This window comes from Euprymna scolopes, chromosome 7 (assembly GCF_053919585.1).
Source record: "Euprymna scolopes isolate OS-2025 chromosome 7, ASM5391958v1, whole genome shotgun sequence".
Lineage (NCBI taxonomy): Eukaryota > Metazoa > Mollusca > Cephalopoda > Sepiida > Sepiolidae > Euprymna > Euprymna scolopes.
This window is the reverse complement of record NC_136488.1, coordinates 37,249,081-37,261,088: the sequence shown is the minus strand read 5'-3', so window position 1 is coordinate 37,261,088 and position 12,008 is coordinate 37,249,081. Positions and strand designations below refer to the sequence as shown.

General features: G+C 32.9%; 1 protein-coding gene across 2 annotated transcripts in view; it reads right to left on the bottom strand.

Moving 5' to 3' along the window:
- Positions 1-10,354, bottom strand: part of LOC145279683 (annexin A13-like) — an 80,597-nt gene extending 70,243 nt beyond the window's left edge. Inside the window, exon 1 of one of the 2 annotated variants that reach the window (XM_080130957.1) lies at positions 9,916-10,354. In XM_080130957.1, the coding sequence (XP_079987083.1) occupies positions 9,916-9,924 (9 nt within the window). In that variant the 5' untranslated portion in view covers positions 9,925-10,354. The remainder of the gene's footprint in view (positions 1-9,915) is intronic. The other variant, XM_080130956.1, reaches the window with a different exon arrangement.
- Positions 10,355-12,008: the final 1,654 nt, after the last annotated feature.

Genomic DNA, 12,008 nt, shown 5'->3' with positions numbered 1-12,008 from the left:
TTGGTATGAAAATAAGATTCTTTTGAAAAACTCGTACAATGGGACTAACACATTCGGCCTATGCAGATCACACGAATATGAATGAAGTAAAAATAAAAAATAAATACAAATTTTTGCATGAAAATTTTTTTGACAAACCTAATACAGAAGACTAAATTAAACTAAATAATGGAATGGGTAAAGTTCTAAAAACATGCACCATAAGAAGGTCGGAGGTTACATCGGCCGAAACTTAAAAATAATGAGAATAGTATCCAAATACAAATTATCAATCACCTAAAAGTACTGTAAGGAAGAAAGCCTAAAAAAATAATTTTTTTACCAAAATTCAGTTGTGTAACTTATTTTCCATTCAATTTTCCTCAGTTAAAAAAAATTGCATTAAAATATTTAGAGTTCTGAACTTTTCAATTATTAAATGATGCCCTAGTTACCATGAACTTGTGCTCAGGTGAGTTTCCTATCTGTCTATTAATAAACAGACTAGAGCAGTATGTCTACCTACCGTCATGCTCTGCATCTTTGAAATAACTATGAATGAATTGCTCTATTTTTAGGATATTAAAAAATGAATTCTTTTTAAGAATCAGTGAAGTTAACATTAACTCGAGACTGAATATAATTCCATATAAGTGAAAGGGAGGGGGGCATATTTTCAAAACATCTTTGAAGATACGCGATTTTAAAGGAAACTCATTTTGGAAAATATTTTAATTAAATTTTTCACAGGTACAATTAGGCTATATTAAAATGATTATGAAAAAAAATTAAAACCTATAAATGTGGCAATAATTTACTTAGGAATTTCCAACTTGTGGTGGGTTCTCAATTTCACTTGTAATTTGCTTGGCCTGGTGCGACATTTACTGTAGACAAGTTGAACCGGCTTCTCCCAATAGACATACACATATCTAGTCTATTAAATTGGATTAAAGTGAAGTATTAATCTTTAATTGTACATTTTATATTGAAAGGGGAGTGGGGGAGAAGCGGTGAAAGTATTAAGCGAGATTCACTGGCAAAATCAAATGCAGCCAAACTCAAGTCAAATATCAGTTTTCACAATCGTATGAAACTAAATCCTGTTTAAATTAGTTGAACCGGAATGTTTTAACTATTTGTGTGGTATGTAAAATTGGGATTGGTTTAAAATGATTATGTAGATAAAAATTTTTTTTTACTGCTCCAGAAAGTATCTCACTCCCAATGCAGTAGTCAAATAGGTCCTAAGATGAGTACTGTTGCCTCTTCTGGGGTGGAGCTCCTAAGAGTATCCTTTCCCGCCTTCACAGGGTACAAACCTTTTCGAAATTTAGTGAAAACCTTTTTGCCTATTACTTCTTTCTCAGAAGAGACACCGAGGCTCTACTCTATCAATACTTTTATGATTGGAGCTCAGTCAAGCACCTATCTTTAGTCTCTTCCTGTAAAACATTTGCAACAAATATCCATCTAGCTACAACAGCTAACTTCCTTCACTGTACGTAAAACTAAACGAAAATTTAATGAGCAGAGTTTCTTTCCTAGAACTGTCCGTCTGTGGAACAATATTGTGTGGCTGCTTCCCGACGGACTAGATCTAATGTGAATAAGTTCCTGCCTATTAAATGATCTAGCCTTACTCAAATTCCGCCATTACTAATCATGTGTCTTAACATTTATCTCTTATCCTAGAGTGGCCTCTGGCCCTTGATAAGTGGTGATCCCTCCTCCCAAAAGAGGAGAAAAACATCTGCATAAGTTTTTTTTAACCTTATACTTGGCACTCCTGTAAAGTGCTTGGATCACTTTGCTATCGACTGAAAACCTGGAAAATATACTGTACTAAACAGATTTCTGCAGGACACCTCATTTGGGGGGGGGGGGTATGAATGATAGAACAAGGTTACCAATAAGGAAATACGTGCAGGCCTACCATCTATAGCAGATGTCCTAATAGGCGAGAATCTCATGGGTAATACTTGGAAAAAAAATAGAATCTGAAGAACTCCTAAAGGAACTGCTGTATTCTCAAATAAGTTAAAAGGAGAAATTAGGAATTGCAGAAATGGAGGAATTTCAACGCTAGCAATTGGCAAGATCGTGTGAAAAGTATGATCATTGTTTAGTGGCTTTTTAGAAAAGCGTCACTTTAATGTATTGCTAGTGATTTGTTAGATTTTTTTTTCTTTTAACAAGCTTCCACTTAATGTCAGAAACCATCAAGGCTTTACCTTCTCTATTCGAGGTGTTGATTTATCATTAATTGTCTGAGGCGCTTTTACTGGAGAATGCTGATAGGGATACTCATGCATATTTTTAAAGAAATCGCTCCAGAGAAAGGTGTGAAGCCACTCGATGTAAGGAGCTAACAAGAACGAAAGATGATTAGCACAAAGATGTCGAATGGCTTTTTTGTAAGGCAGCATGCACTTAAAGTATGCTGAACTTCAAAAATTCGCCCGACTGTAGCCTCCTACAGAGGTTAGAAGTAAAGATACTATATGGTTAGAAAACGAATGAAGGACAAAATTTGATTTTTAGCGACTATTTTTACAAGTATTTGTTGATGTTGGACTTGAAGACTGTAGGAAAATAGTCCAATGACAATGTGTTAAAAAATATAAAAAAAAATAAAAAAATAGGAAGTTGGAAGTTATTGAAAAGAAACTTCATGAATATTCTGTTTTGTTTTAGGTACACAGGAAATTCCTTGTAGTAGCAGTACAAGTTCCTGCAATGTTCATATTTTGTAAAGTCGGTACTAGTGCACTTATTGATCCGTGCTGAAATAACCATTCTTAACATGAGGGGGAGGGTGTTTTGTAACTATTCTATACTTTAACCTTACAATTGAATAAAAAAAATTTAAAAAATAAAAAAACTTTAAACTTGGAAATACGATTTGAAAAAAATAGTGCGGAAGTGCACTAGCACCGTAAAGTCTTGTATGCTTATTTAGAAATCCTGATAATGAAAGGTTTGTTCCATTATCGGTTCTCAGGATAATGGTAGTTTCCCATTGTAGAGCCATGAATTAAATATTGCATAAAGTAATTTACATTCAAAGAGGTGAACAGATCTCAAATAGAATGAACATCGGATTGTTTTAAAATAAGTCTTAATTAGGACACAGCATATCAAATAACATTAAAAAAAAAAAAATAATTCTGAATGTCAATTTTGGTTGTGACTTTGTTTACAAGGTTTCTATTTTTTTTTTTTTTTTTTTGTAACTTTGACATAAATTCTAATACGTTGTAAGCAAAAACTGATCGTTATGTTTCGATCTATTTCTCTTTAATATAGAAGTAACACCATTAGTACTTATCGTTTCAATTGAAGACAATCGATCACGTGTGACTAACGAGAATTGTTTGACAAAGTCAAACTTGTGTAGAAGGTTTTAGTATAAACGAAATCTGTTACATGAAGAAATCCTATATGCCGATTGGTTGAGTTCGATTACGTGTTAACACAGGGTGAACGTTTGAAAAGAGTAAAATTGGCGTTAGAAGCCGTCCTAGCATTTTTGAATATTAAAACACGGTCGCTATCGAACATGCAACAGGACAAAAACGGCTGAATATATAACAAATGTTACTAAAGAAGATAAGTTACTTTTTCTACTTATCTCAATATTGTTTTGTATGCTAATTTATTTTAAAGTGTTTTTAGTTCAATAAAAAATAAATGGAGAACAAAAACTATCCATGTAGGTAGTAAATAACTTATCTTGCTTTTTAGTTCAATTAAAAAGGCTGTTCAAGTTTTTAATTTGAAAAAAAAATCGCAAATTAAAAACATTAGTAATTGTTGAACATTACGTTTTCACACGATTGATGCTCGTTTCATTTTCGATTTTTTTTAGTGATTATCGATTTGAAGCAAGAAAATTCAAGAACTTTTACCTTGCAGGTTTTATTTTAAAAGAAACAAACCGAAACATTTGAAGAAGGTCTTCAGACGATGCTTTTGCAAGTCGCTTTTTTTTTCAGCTTTATTCAAGCCAAACCTATTTTGCTAGAAAAGCAATAATAATTCCCGTTTTAGTTTTCGCCGATAATTCTTTGTCCACGCCATGGACAGCCAAACTGTTACAGAGTCGTACTAGATCTAGTTGGACAAAGACATCGAACAGGCCTCGAATTAAATAACGTATTTTTATGAGTATTGCTATGGAAATACTCTTTCAGCGTTAGTAGCGACAATAGCAGGGATATGACGGTCGCTAAGTGGTTAATATGAACTGACAACCTGAATGGGTCAAGTTCGAATTCCCTTATGTACTCATTTTGTTTTTACTTGTTCAAATCGTTACTTTGGTTAAAATTTAATCGTATTTTGGAAAGCGAAAGCAACTGCTTTTATTTCTTAATAAAACTTTTTTTTTTTCTTTTTTTTACAAAGGCATCACCACATTATCAAGGCCCAGAGGCCACTCAAGCCTAAGGGTTAAAGAGTGTACAGTAGAAATTGGTCAATATAGTAATCATTAGTAATGAAAATTTGGTAAATTTAATAACTTATATGGAACGGCTCATCAAGAACTTATTTACTTTAGACTTGAACACAACCATATTGTAGTCAGCCGGAAAGCAGGAAAACGGAAGACAATTCCACAGGCGTGCAGTTCTAAGAAAGAAGCTTTGTTCATGGAATCTACGTTTAGGTTTAGGCACAGATAAAGAGTGGGGGAAATTATTGATAGTGTTTACAGCTAGACGAGGGTTTCTTGTGAAAGTTTGGCGAGGGGGGACCATAGATTGAAGCTCAGTTTAACACTTTCGATGAAAATAACGATACATCAGAGACAAACTCGCAACATCTCTGTGAGATAGAGGTTGCAAGGAGGAGAAAAGGACATCTCCTACGAGGCTACGAAGTCTATTTTGAACTCTATCAAGGCAGGACAAGTCCTTTCTAGCAGCTCCTGCCCAGATGTGGCAACAGTATTCCATCCTTGGACGTACCTGGCTCTTATATAGATAGAGAATAGCATCAGCAGTGAGATATCTACTGGATCGATAGAAAGATCCCACCATTTTTCCAGCGGCCTTGGCAACAGACTTGATATATGTGTTCCATTTAAGATCAGGAGTAATGGTCAAGCCCAGAAGCTTGTCAAAACTTGAGGCCTCCTCAAGACGAGAGCCATTCATTTCAATTGATGCCAAATGTGGATTAGAATGTTGATGATGTAAAGAGAGAAGCTTGGTTTTAGATGGATTAAAAGTAACCAGCCACTCCTTTCCCCATTGTACTACGTGCTAAAGATCAGAAGAGAGAGAATTGGAGAGAACTTGGTCGTTTACTGTCTTAGATGTGGTACCATAAATGGTAGTGTCGTCAGGATTTAATTACATGTTTAGGTCTAAATTATTTGCTTCTTTTTGCAAGTGTTCTTGTTCAATTGTTACCCAAAGACGAATTTTGATAACGACCCCAAAATTACATCACAACCTTATTCGTATATTTCAAAGACACCTTGGTTAAGACATCTAGGACGGTCGTTAATGTAGGTTATTGTGAATTTATGTGTTTAATTCGGAACAAAAAGGTAGAAAAGCGATCGAACGTCGAGAGAATGCAACAACGCCTGGGAAACGAGATAACAGCATATCGTTTCTCCAAAAAGATTTGGATTAAAAGTTCTGTAGCGGTTCAAAAATTCGATAAATAATCAGAAGGCCGAAACGTAATAATCTACATGTTTTGCAGTGAACTTACAAAAATTTATACCTATAAAAAAAGATCGGTTTAGGCAGCATTTTTTTTAATACACGCATATTTGATCAAGATAAAATTTGCTGTGAAGCTACAAGAAACTTTCTCCAAAGAAAGTATCTTCCCTATTACTCCACATAAGAGGATTGGGGGTCTATTCTAATGTGCCCCCAAATAGAAAGAATAGAGGAAAATTTCACTGCTCGCATTGTGTGGAATAAATTATATATATTCAGTAAATATGTCCAGGCAACCGAAACATGTAACTGAACAGATAAAACGATAAATATATATTTAATTATCGTTTTATCTGTTCAGTTACACGTTTCGGTTGCCTGAACATATTTACGATCCATCAGCTCGTCAGACCGTATAGAAATGGCTATTATTTGGAAGAACGATTTTAAAAGAAATACGTGAGAGGAGAAAACAAAAGGGGGGGGGAAGAGAAAATAAGGGGGGGAGAAAATAAGGGGGGGGGCGAAGATCAACAATAATTAAGTTTTGAAGTCTAAAATGCATTAGATTGTAGTGTGTGGGGGGTTAGTAAATTCAGCTAGAAGTGGGTGAAGATATAGTGATATAGGGAGGGGGAGAGATAAAAGGGAGGAATTTCAATTTTGGGGTTTAAGATTTGGGTGTTTTTTATTAAGATTGCTTAGCTATACATTGGAGTATATGAATTGATAGGAGGGAGAGAGAGAAAGGGTTAGGTGCGTATCACATGCGTTTGGCAAGGGTTCATTCTCGAACGCTCGCAGTGGCCACGGTAAGTCTAAACGTACATTCGACAATGAATTGTTTTAGGCAGCTAAGAGTGAATACACATGTCAATACACACGCATAAACGCACACATATATAATACACATGTATATATAAAAATATATCAATATATACACAACCACATACGCACATACAAATATATACACAATGTACATGGAAGCATACATGCCCACACCCATATATATATATATGAACAAATGATTAATAAAACATGTTAAAAGACATCTTGAAAAAGAGTTAAAAACATATTTAATTTTAAAAAAGGAAACACAAGATAAGTGGATAGTCCTTAATCCGCGGAGTTTCGAAGAAATACTCTCCTTCTCATCAGAGGGCAGGAATTAGCAAAATGCAGGATCGGATTTTGCATATAAAAGTATTTAATGAAACTACAAGTAAGTCACAGATCTTACTTGGTTAAAAAAAAAAAGGGTGAGGTAAGGGGAACAGGAGGCAAAAGAAAAAAATTCTCTCCAGTACTTTTCTTTTAATGATTTGGAATTCATTCTATTTGCGCTTTTTCCAAGGAACTCTGCCTTTTGGATTATTTTGGACTATTTGGAATTCACCCATTGGATTGAAATTTTAAATTCGACCGTTTTGGATTTTTATCCTTCACCGGACTGTCCATTCATGTGAAATCTTTTTATCATTTTTCTTTTGCCTCCTGTTCCCCTTACCTCACCCTTTTTTTTTAACCTTATAAGCTCTATTTCCTTTTCGGTTTTATTGAGCTTTTACATCTGGCTGAGTTTATTTTACTTGTAAATATTAACTCTTTAAAATTTATAATATATTTTAAGTTTACCATTTTGATTACCTTGGTAAACTTATTGTAATTTATATATATATATATATATATATATATACATATATATATATATATATAAGAGAGATATTGGTCGAAGTATAGAGCCACCATGAAATCGGGCGTGAACTACAATGTAACAAGCAAACGCGTAAAAAGGAAAAGTTAACCCACCCATTAACCATAAGTCCAGGGTGCTGTAATATACAGATTTTATATTCGGTTCCGCAAACACTATAGATTTATCAAAAGATATAATTATAATATATAAAAGAAATTTCTCTTAATATTCAAAGACAAGATTTCAGTTCTCTCTCAATTAAGCAGACAAGTTCGTATATTTTACGAGACAGAAATGACAGAAGTTAGAATTATTTTATAACGCAAGTAAAACAAAAAATACTATATGATTACCTCGTAAATATTTCTAAAGAAATTAAAAGGTAATTGTAAGGAACGGGTTCCAGTATTTTACGGGGGGGGGTAGTAAAGAGTATAGAAGGAGAATTCAGAGTCAAACCCGGAAATGGCCGAAACAGGTTATGACTTCAAAATCCATCTTTACATTTTTTTTTTAGGATCCAAAACAATTTAGCTCCTAACTTAGCTTAGTGGGATCTGCCTTTTACATTTTTTTCTCGGCTTTCAGATCCTAAACTGCGTCGTCTATTTCCGATACATTATAGAATAATTTTTTTTTTTTTTTTTTTTCAAATATTTAGTACTTGACTAAGTGAATATTCACTTCTAGTATTATTTCAAACCAAACAAACACGCTTAGACTAAAGTGGAGTCGGGGGGGGGGGGGGCTAACATGGATTTAAAGGTCAAATTCGACGGAAAAGGACGCCTTTTTTTTTTTTTTTTTTTTTTTTTTTTTTACCGTAGTGTAAGGGAGGAGCTGGAATAATCGCCAGTCGGTAGAATCTTATGACGCAGTTCGGACTAAAAACTGCAGAGTTTCTGTGCGGAGGCAAATAAAACGCACTGCGATCAAACAGACAAATCAATAGTTACTCACAACCATAAAAATATCTTGAGAAATTTTCACTGGCAGCTGACCAAGTAGTTCACTAATTGTCAAATTGGTTGTCTTAAATATACAAGTACACACCTAGTATACTAGAGAATATATATGTATATACACGTTTGGTGATAAGCGAGAACAGGGATACTGCAGTAAATTGTTAGAGTTAAGAATATTTTAAATTTCATTACTTAATACAGATCTATCAAATAGAATATAGAGCACTTTGTAAGATCTGACGTCAGGTTTTTTTTTTTTTTTTTTTTTTTATAGATCTATCCTTGTCATTAGTGGCCTGGCAAAGCCACAGGGGAGACAATATTTATATATAAACGTGTGTGTGTGTGTGTGTGTGTGTGTAGACTTAATATTTAAATCTCAGGATAAAGTAGATCTTGTATTATTTTTGAGTCATAGACTAAGTAACGGAATGAATAATTTTATGAACCATAAAAAAGAAAAAAAAAATTACTGACCACACCCACATTTTCTCGGCGCTATTATTATTATTATTATTATTATTTTTAAGTAATTACTAGAAAAGTCGCCAAACGAGTAAATTAAATACGAAAGCTCACTTCCAAGTGTTATACGAAAAACAAAAAGAAAACGATTTTTTTCAATTCACGCAAGAAACTGGTGTATTTTTGGTACCGCGCTATCTTTAAATAGTTTTTTTTTTCAGGTTAAATTCAAGTTTCACAATATTATTATTAAATTGTTAGATGGAAGCACAGAATAGTTATAAAACACCCTCCCCTTCCATGTTAAGAACGGCTTTCGAAATAACGTTATTTCAGTGCGGTACCAAAAATACATAAGTATAGTTAAACTTTTTAAGTAGTCTCCAGTGAAGAAATTTTAATTTTTGAAATCCTCAAGCAATAACTTGCAGTAATTGGCCCAACACACGATAGATTATAATCAAAGAGACTTTCTTGGTGTCTATTACAACGACGAAAAAGTAACAAAAATCTAGAACGAAAACTGGAATTAAAAATTTCATCGAACGTATGTAATATCGATCTCTTTTAGTGCGTGGGGGTCAGAAGTTTTTTTATTGTTTTTTTTTTTTTAATTGTTCAATTTTTAGAGTAGTTTCAGCTCGATCTGGAAGTTGCCCGTACTCCCTCCTCGGCCAAATTCACAAACCGGACAAAATAAAGTGTGTATGGGTGAGTGGGGAGGGGGGGGCTAAACTTCAAATATGGTTACCCCCCCCATGCTAAAAATGAACTAATCTTTTCAAAATGTTATAAGATTCTAAATATAAAATGTTGGTACTATTCGAACACTGTAAAATATTTTAAAGCAGTAATAGTAAAACAATATTTAGACGGACAGTGGGCGGCGTATACGTCCGCAAAAATACTTCGAGTTTAAGATTTTTATCTATGAAACTAAAACTGACAATCGGAATGCTAGGAAATTAAGCTTTCTTTTTAAATCTTGGCATTTAAAAATTGAGACTAAAAAATTTTACACAAAAATCTCGTGTGTGTTGTTTTCTTTTCGGATTTATTTATTTATTTTTTATTATTTTATTTTTTTTTCGCAAAGTATGCATAAAATGAAAGGAATTACACTTACGTGCATCATGAGGTATGAATTGAGAGACTGACAGTCCGATGGTAACCAAAAACACAGGTGTTGAAGAGAGAGAGAACTTGTTGAGAAAGGGGAAGCAAGTGCTCAGGCTTTACTATTATTGTTATTATTTTTTTCTTTTCTTTTTAAAGTAAAAGTAATAAAAAGCAACTCAATCACGTGACTTTGGCCGACCAATCAAAAAATTCCGCACAGAGTTACGTACGCTATTTTCTTCGCAACTTTCACAGACACTTTTTTTTTCTTTGATACCAATTTCTATTTGTTTTACTTAATTAGAAATGATTTCCATGTGACAACAAAGTTATTTTATCTAACCATTTTTCTTTTCAACACATAAATTACAGCATTTATTTATTTTATTGTTTATTTTTACATATTTTTATTCCACGTAATTCGATGACGTGGATTATTTTGCCTCATTTTTATAATTAGTAGAGTTATAAAATTGGATGTTGGAACACAGAACACACTGAAACGAAATATTTTAAATTAAATTGTGGGTGGGTGGTCCTTATGACGTTATCCATTTTCAATTGTATATATATATATATATATATATATATATATATATATATATATATATATATATATATATATATATAGTAATCTCGTAATTTCACGGTCCGTAGAATTTTATTGGAAAAATTGTATTTTTTAAGATTATGGCATGCTGACTGTATTGACCTTAAAATAAAAGGTGCCTAAGATACAGTCGACAAATCGATTTTCTTTTTTAATATATCGTTTTGAGCAAAAACAATATTACGTACTTACTTGTCATGCCGAAAATAGTAATATATCCAAAATTTACGAAAAATCATCGAGTAGAAAGTTGTTTATAGTTAAAAGTAATTTTTCCGGAAAATTGAATAAAATCGAATTTTTCTTAGACTTTATAAAGGTAGGCAGTAGGAGGTTATATGCAGGGGACATAACTCCGAAAGGAATATTTTAGATTATTTGTGTCATGGTTGCAATATTTGTTGTCTAGCGATATAGACATTTTCTACTAAAAACACAATAGCAGTTATTCTACTTAATGAATTTTCGTAATTTTTGGATATATTACTATCTCCGACATGGCGATTAAGTACGTAATATTGTTTTTGCCTAAAACGATATATTAAAAAAAAAAAAAAGAAGCGATTTGTCGACTATATCTTAACAAGCACCAAATAAAATTAGCATTTCGTATGAAACAGGAAAAAACATTTTTTTTTTTTAATTGGTTGACACAGTTTTTCCTGGAAAAATGTAAGATGATTGCTCACGAAGCTATTGGTTTAAAAAATTGAAACGGGAAAATGGTTAAGACGAAGCAAATAAAAGTTGGTTGTAATATTTTGTTATCCAATTTCAATATCTAATTTTAATTTAATGCTTCTGAATTTTTGAGATGAGGATTGATAATTTATATTATTTTGATTGTTCAGTCTGCTAGTCTCATCTTTGGTGTTATTCTCATATATTCTCATAGTGTTTCAGTCGATGTAGTCTCTGACCTTCTTCAGGTCTATCTTAGCAATGGCTATTATAAGTAAATGGTAGAAAAAATGTGTTTGTTCCTTTTACAAACAAGCCATAGTCGTTAGATTAAAAATGTGTGATGTCTTTTATGAAATGGAAAGAGCACTGAGTCGTTTCTATTTTTGTTTCTCCATCATCATCATGGACCATAAGCCACTGGTCACAATATGGGCTAAACTATTGCATTCAGCATCACTCTGACTACAGCAAATGCTATTGAAGATCCAGGGCTACCTATACCGAGTAACATGAACCACTGCAACCATATGGCATTCAATCTCAGCCTTGGAAGTTCATCACATCATGTTACATGATAAGGGCTGTCCCCTTTTCATGTAAGTATAAAAATAGAGAGATTATTTAAAATGAAAATAAAATGAGAGGAAGCAGAAATCGAACCTGGGATATGTTTTAAAGAACAATAGGTTTAAATGGAATGTCCAGTAAATTGTTAATTCTGATGAAATAAATAATAAATAAACTATTCAATTGTTAGAAAGAATGTGGATAATAAAATATGGGTTAAATAAATTAGATATGTAGGT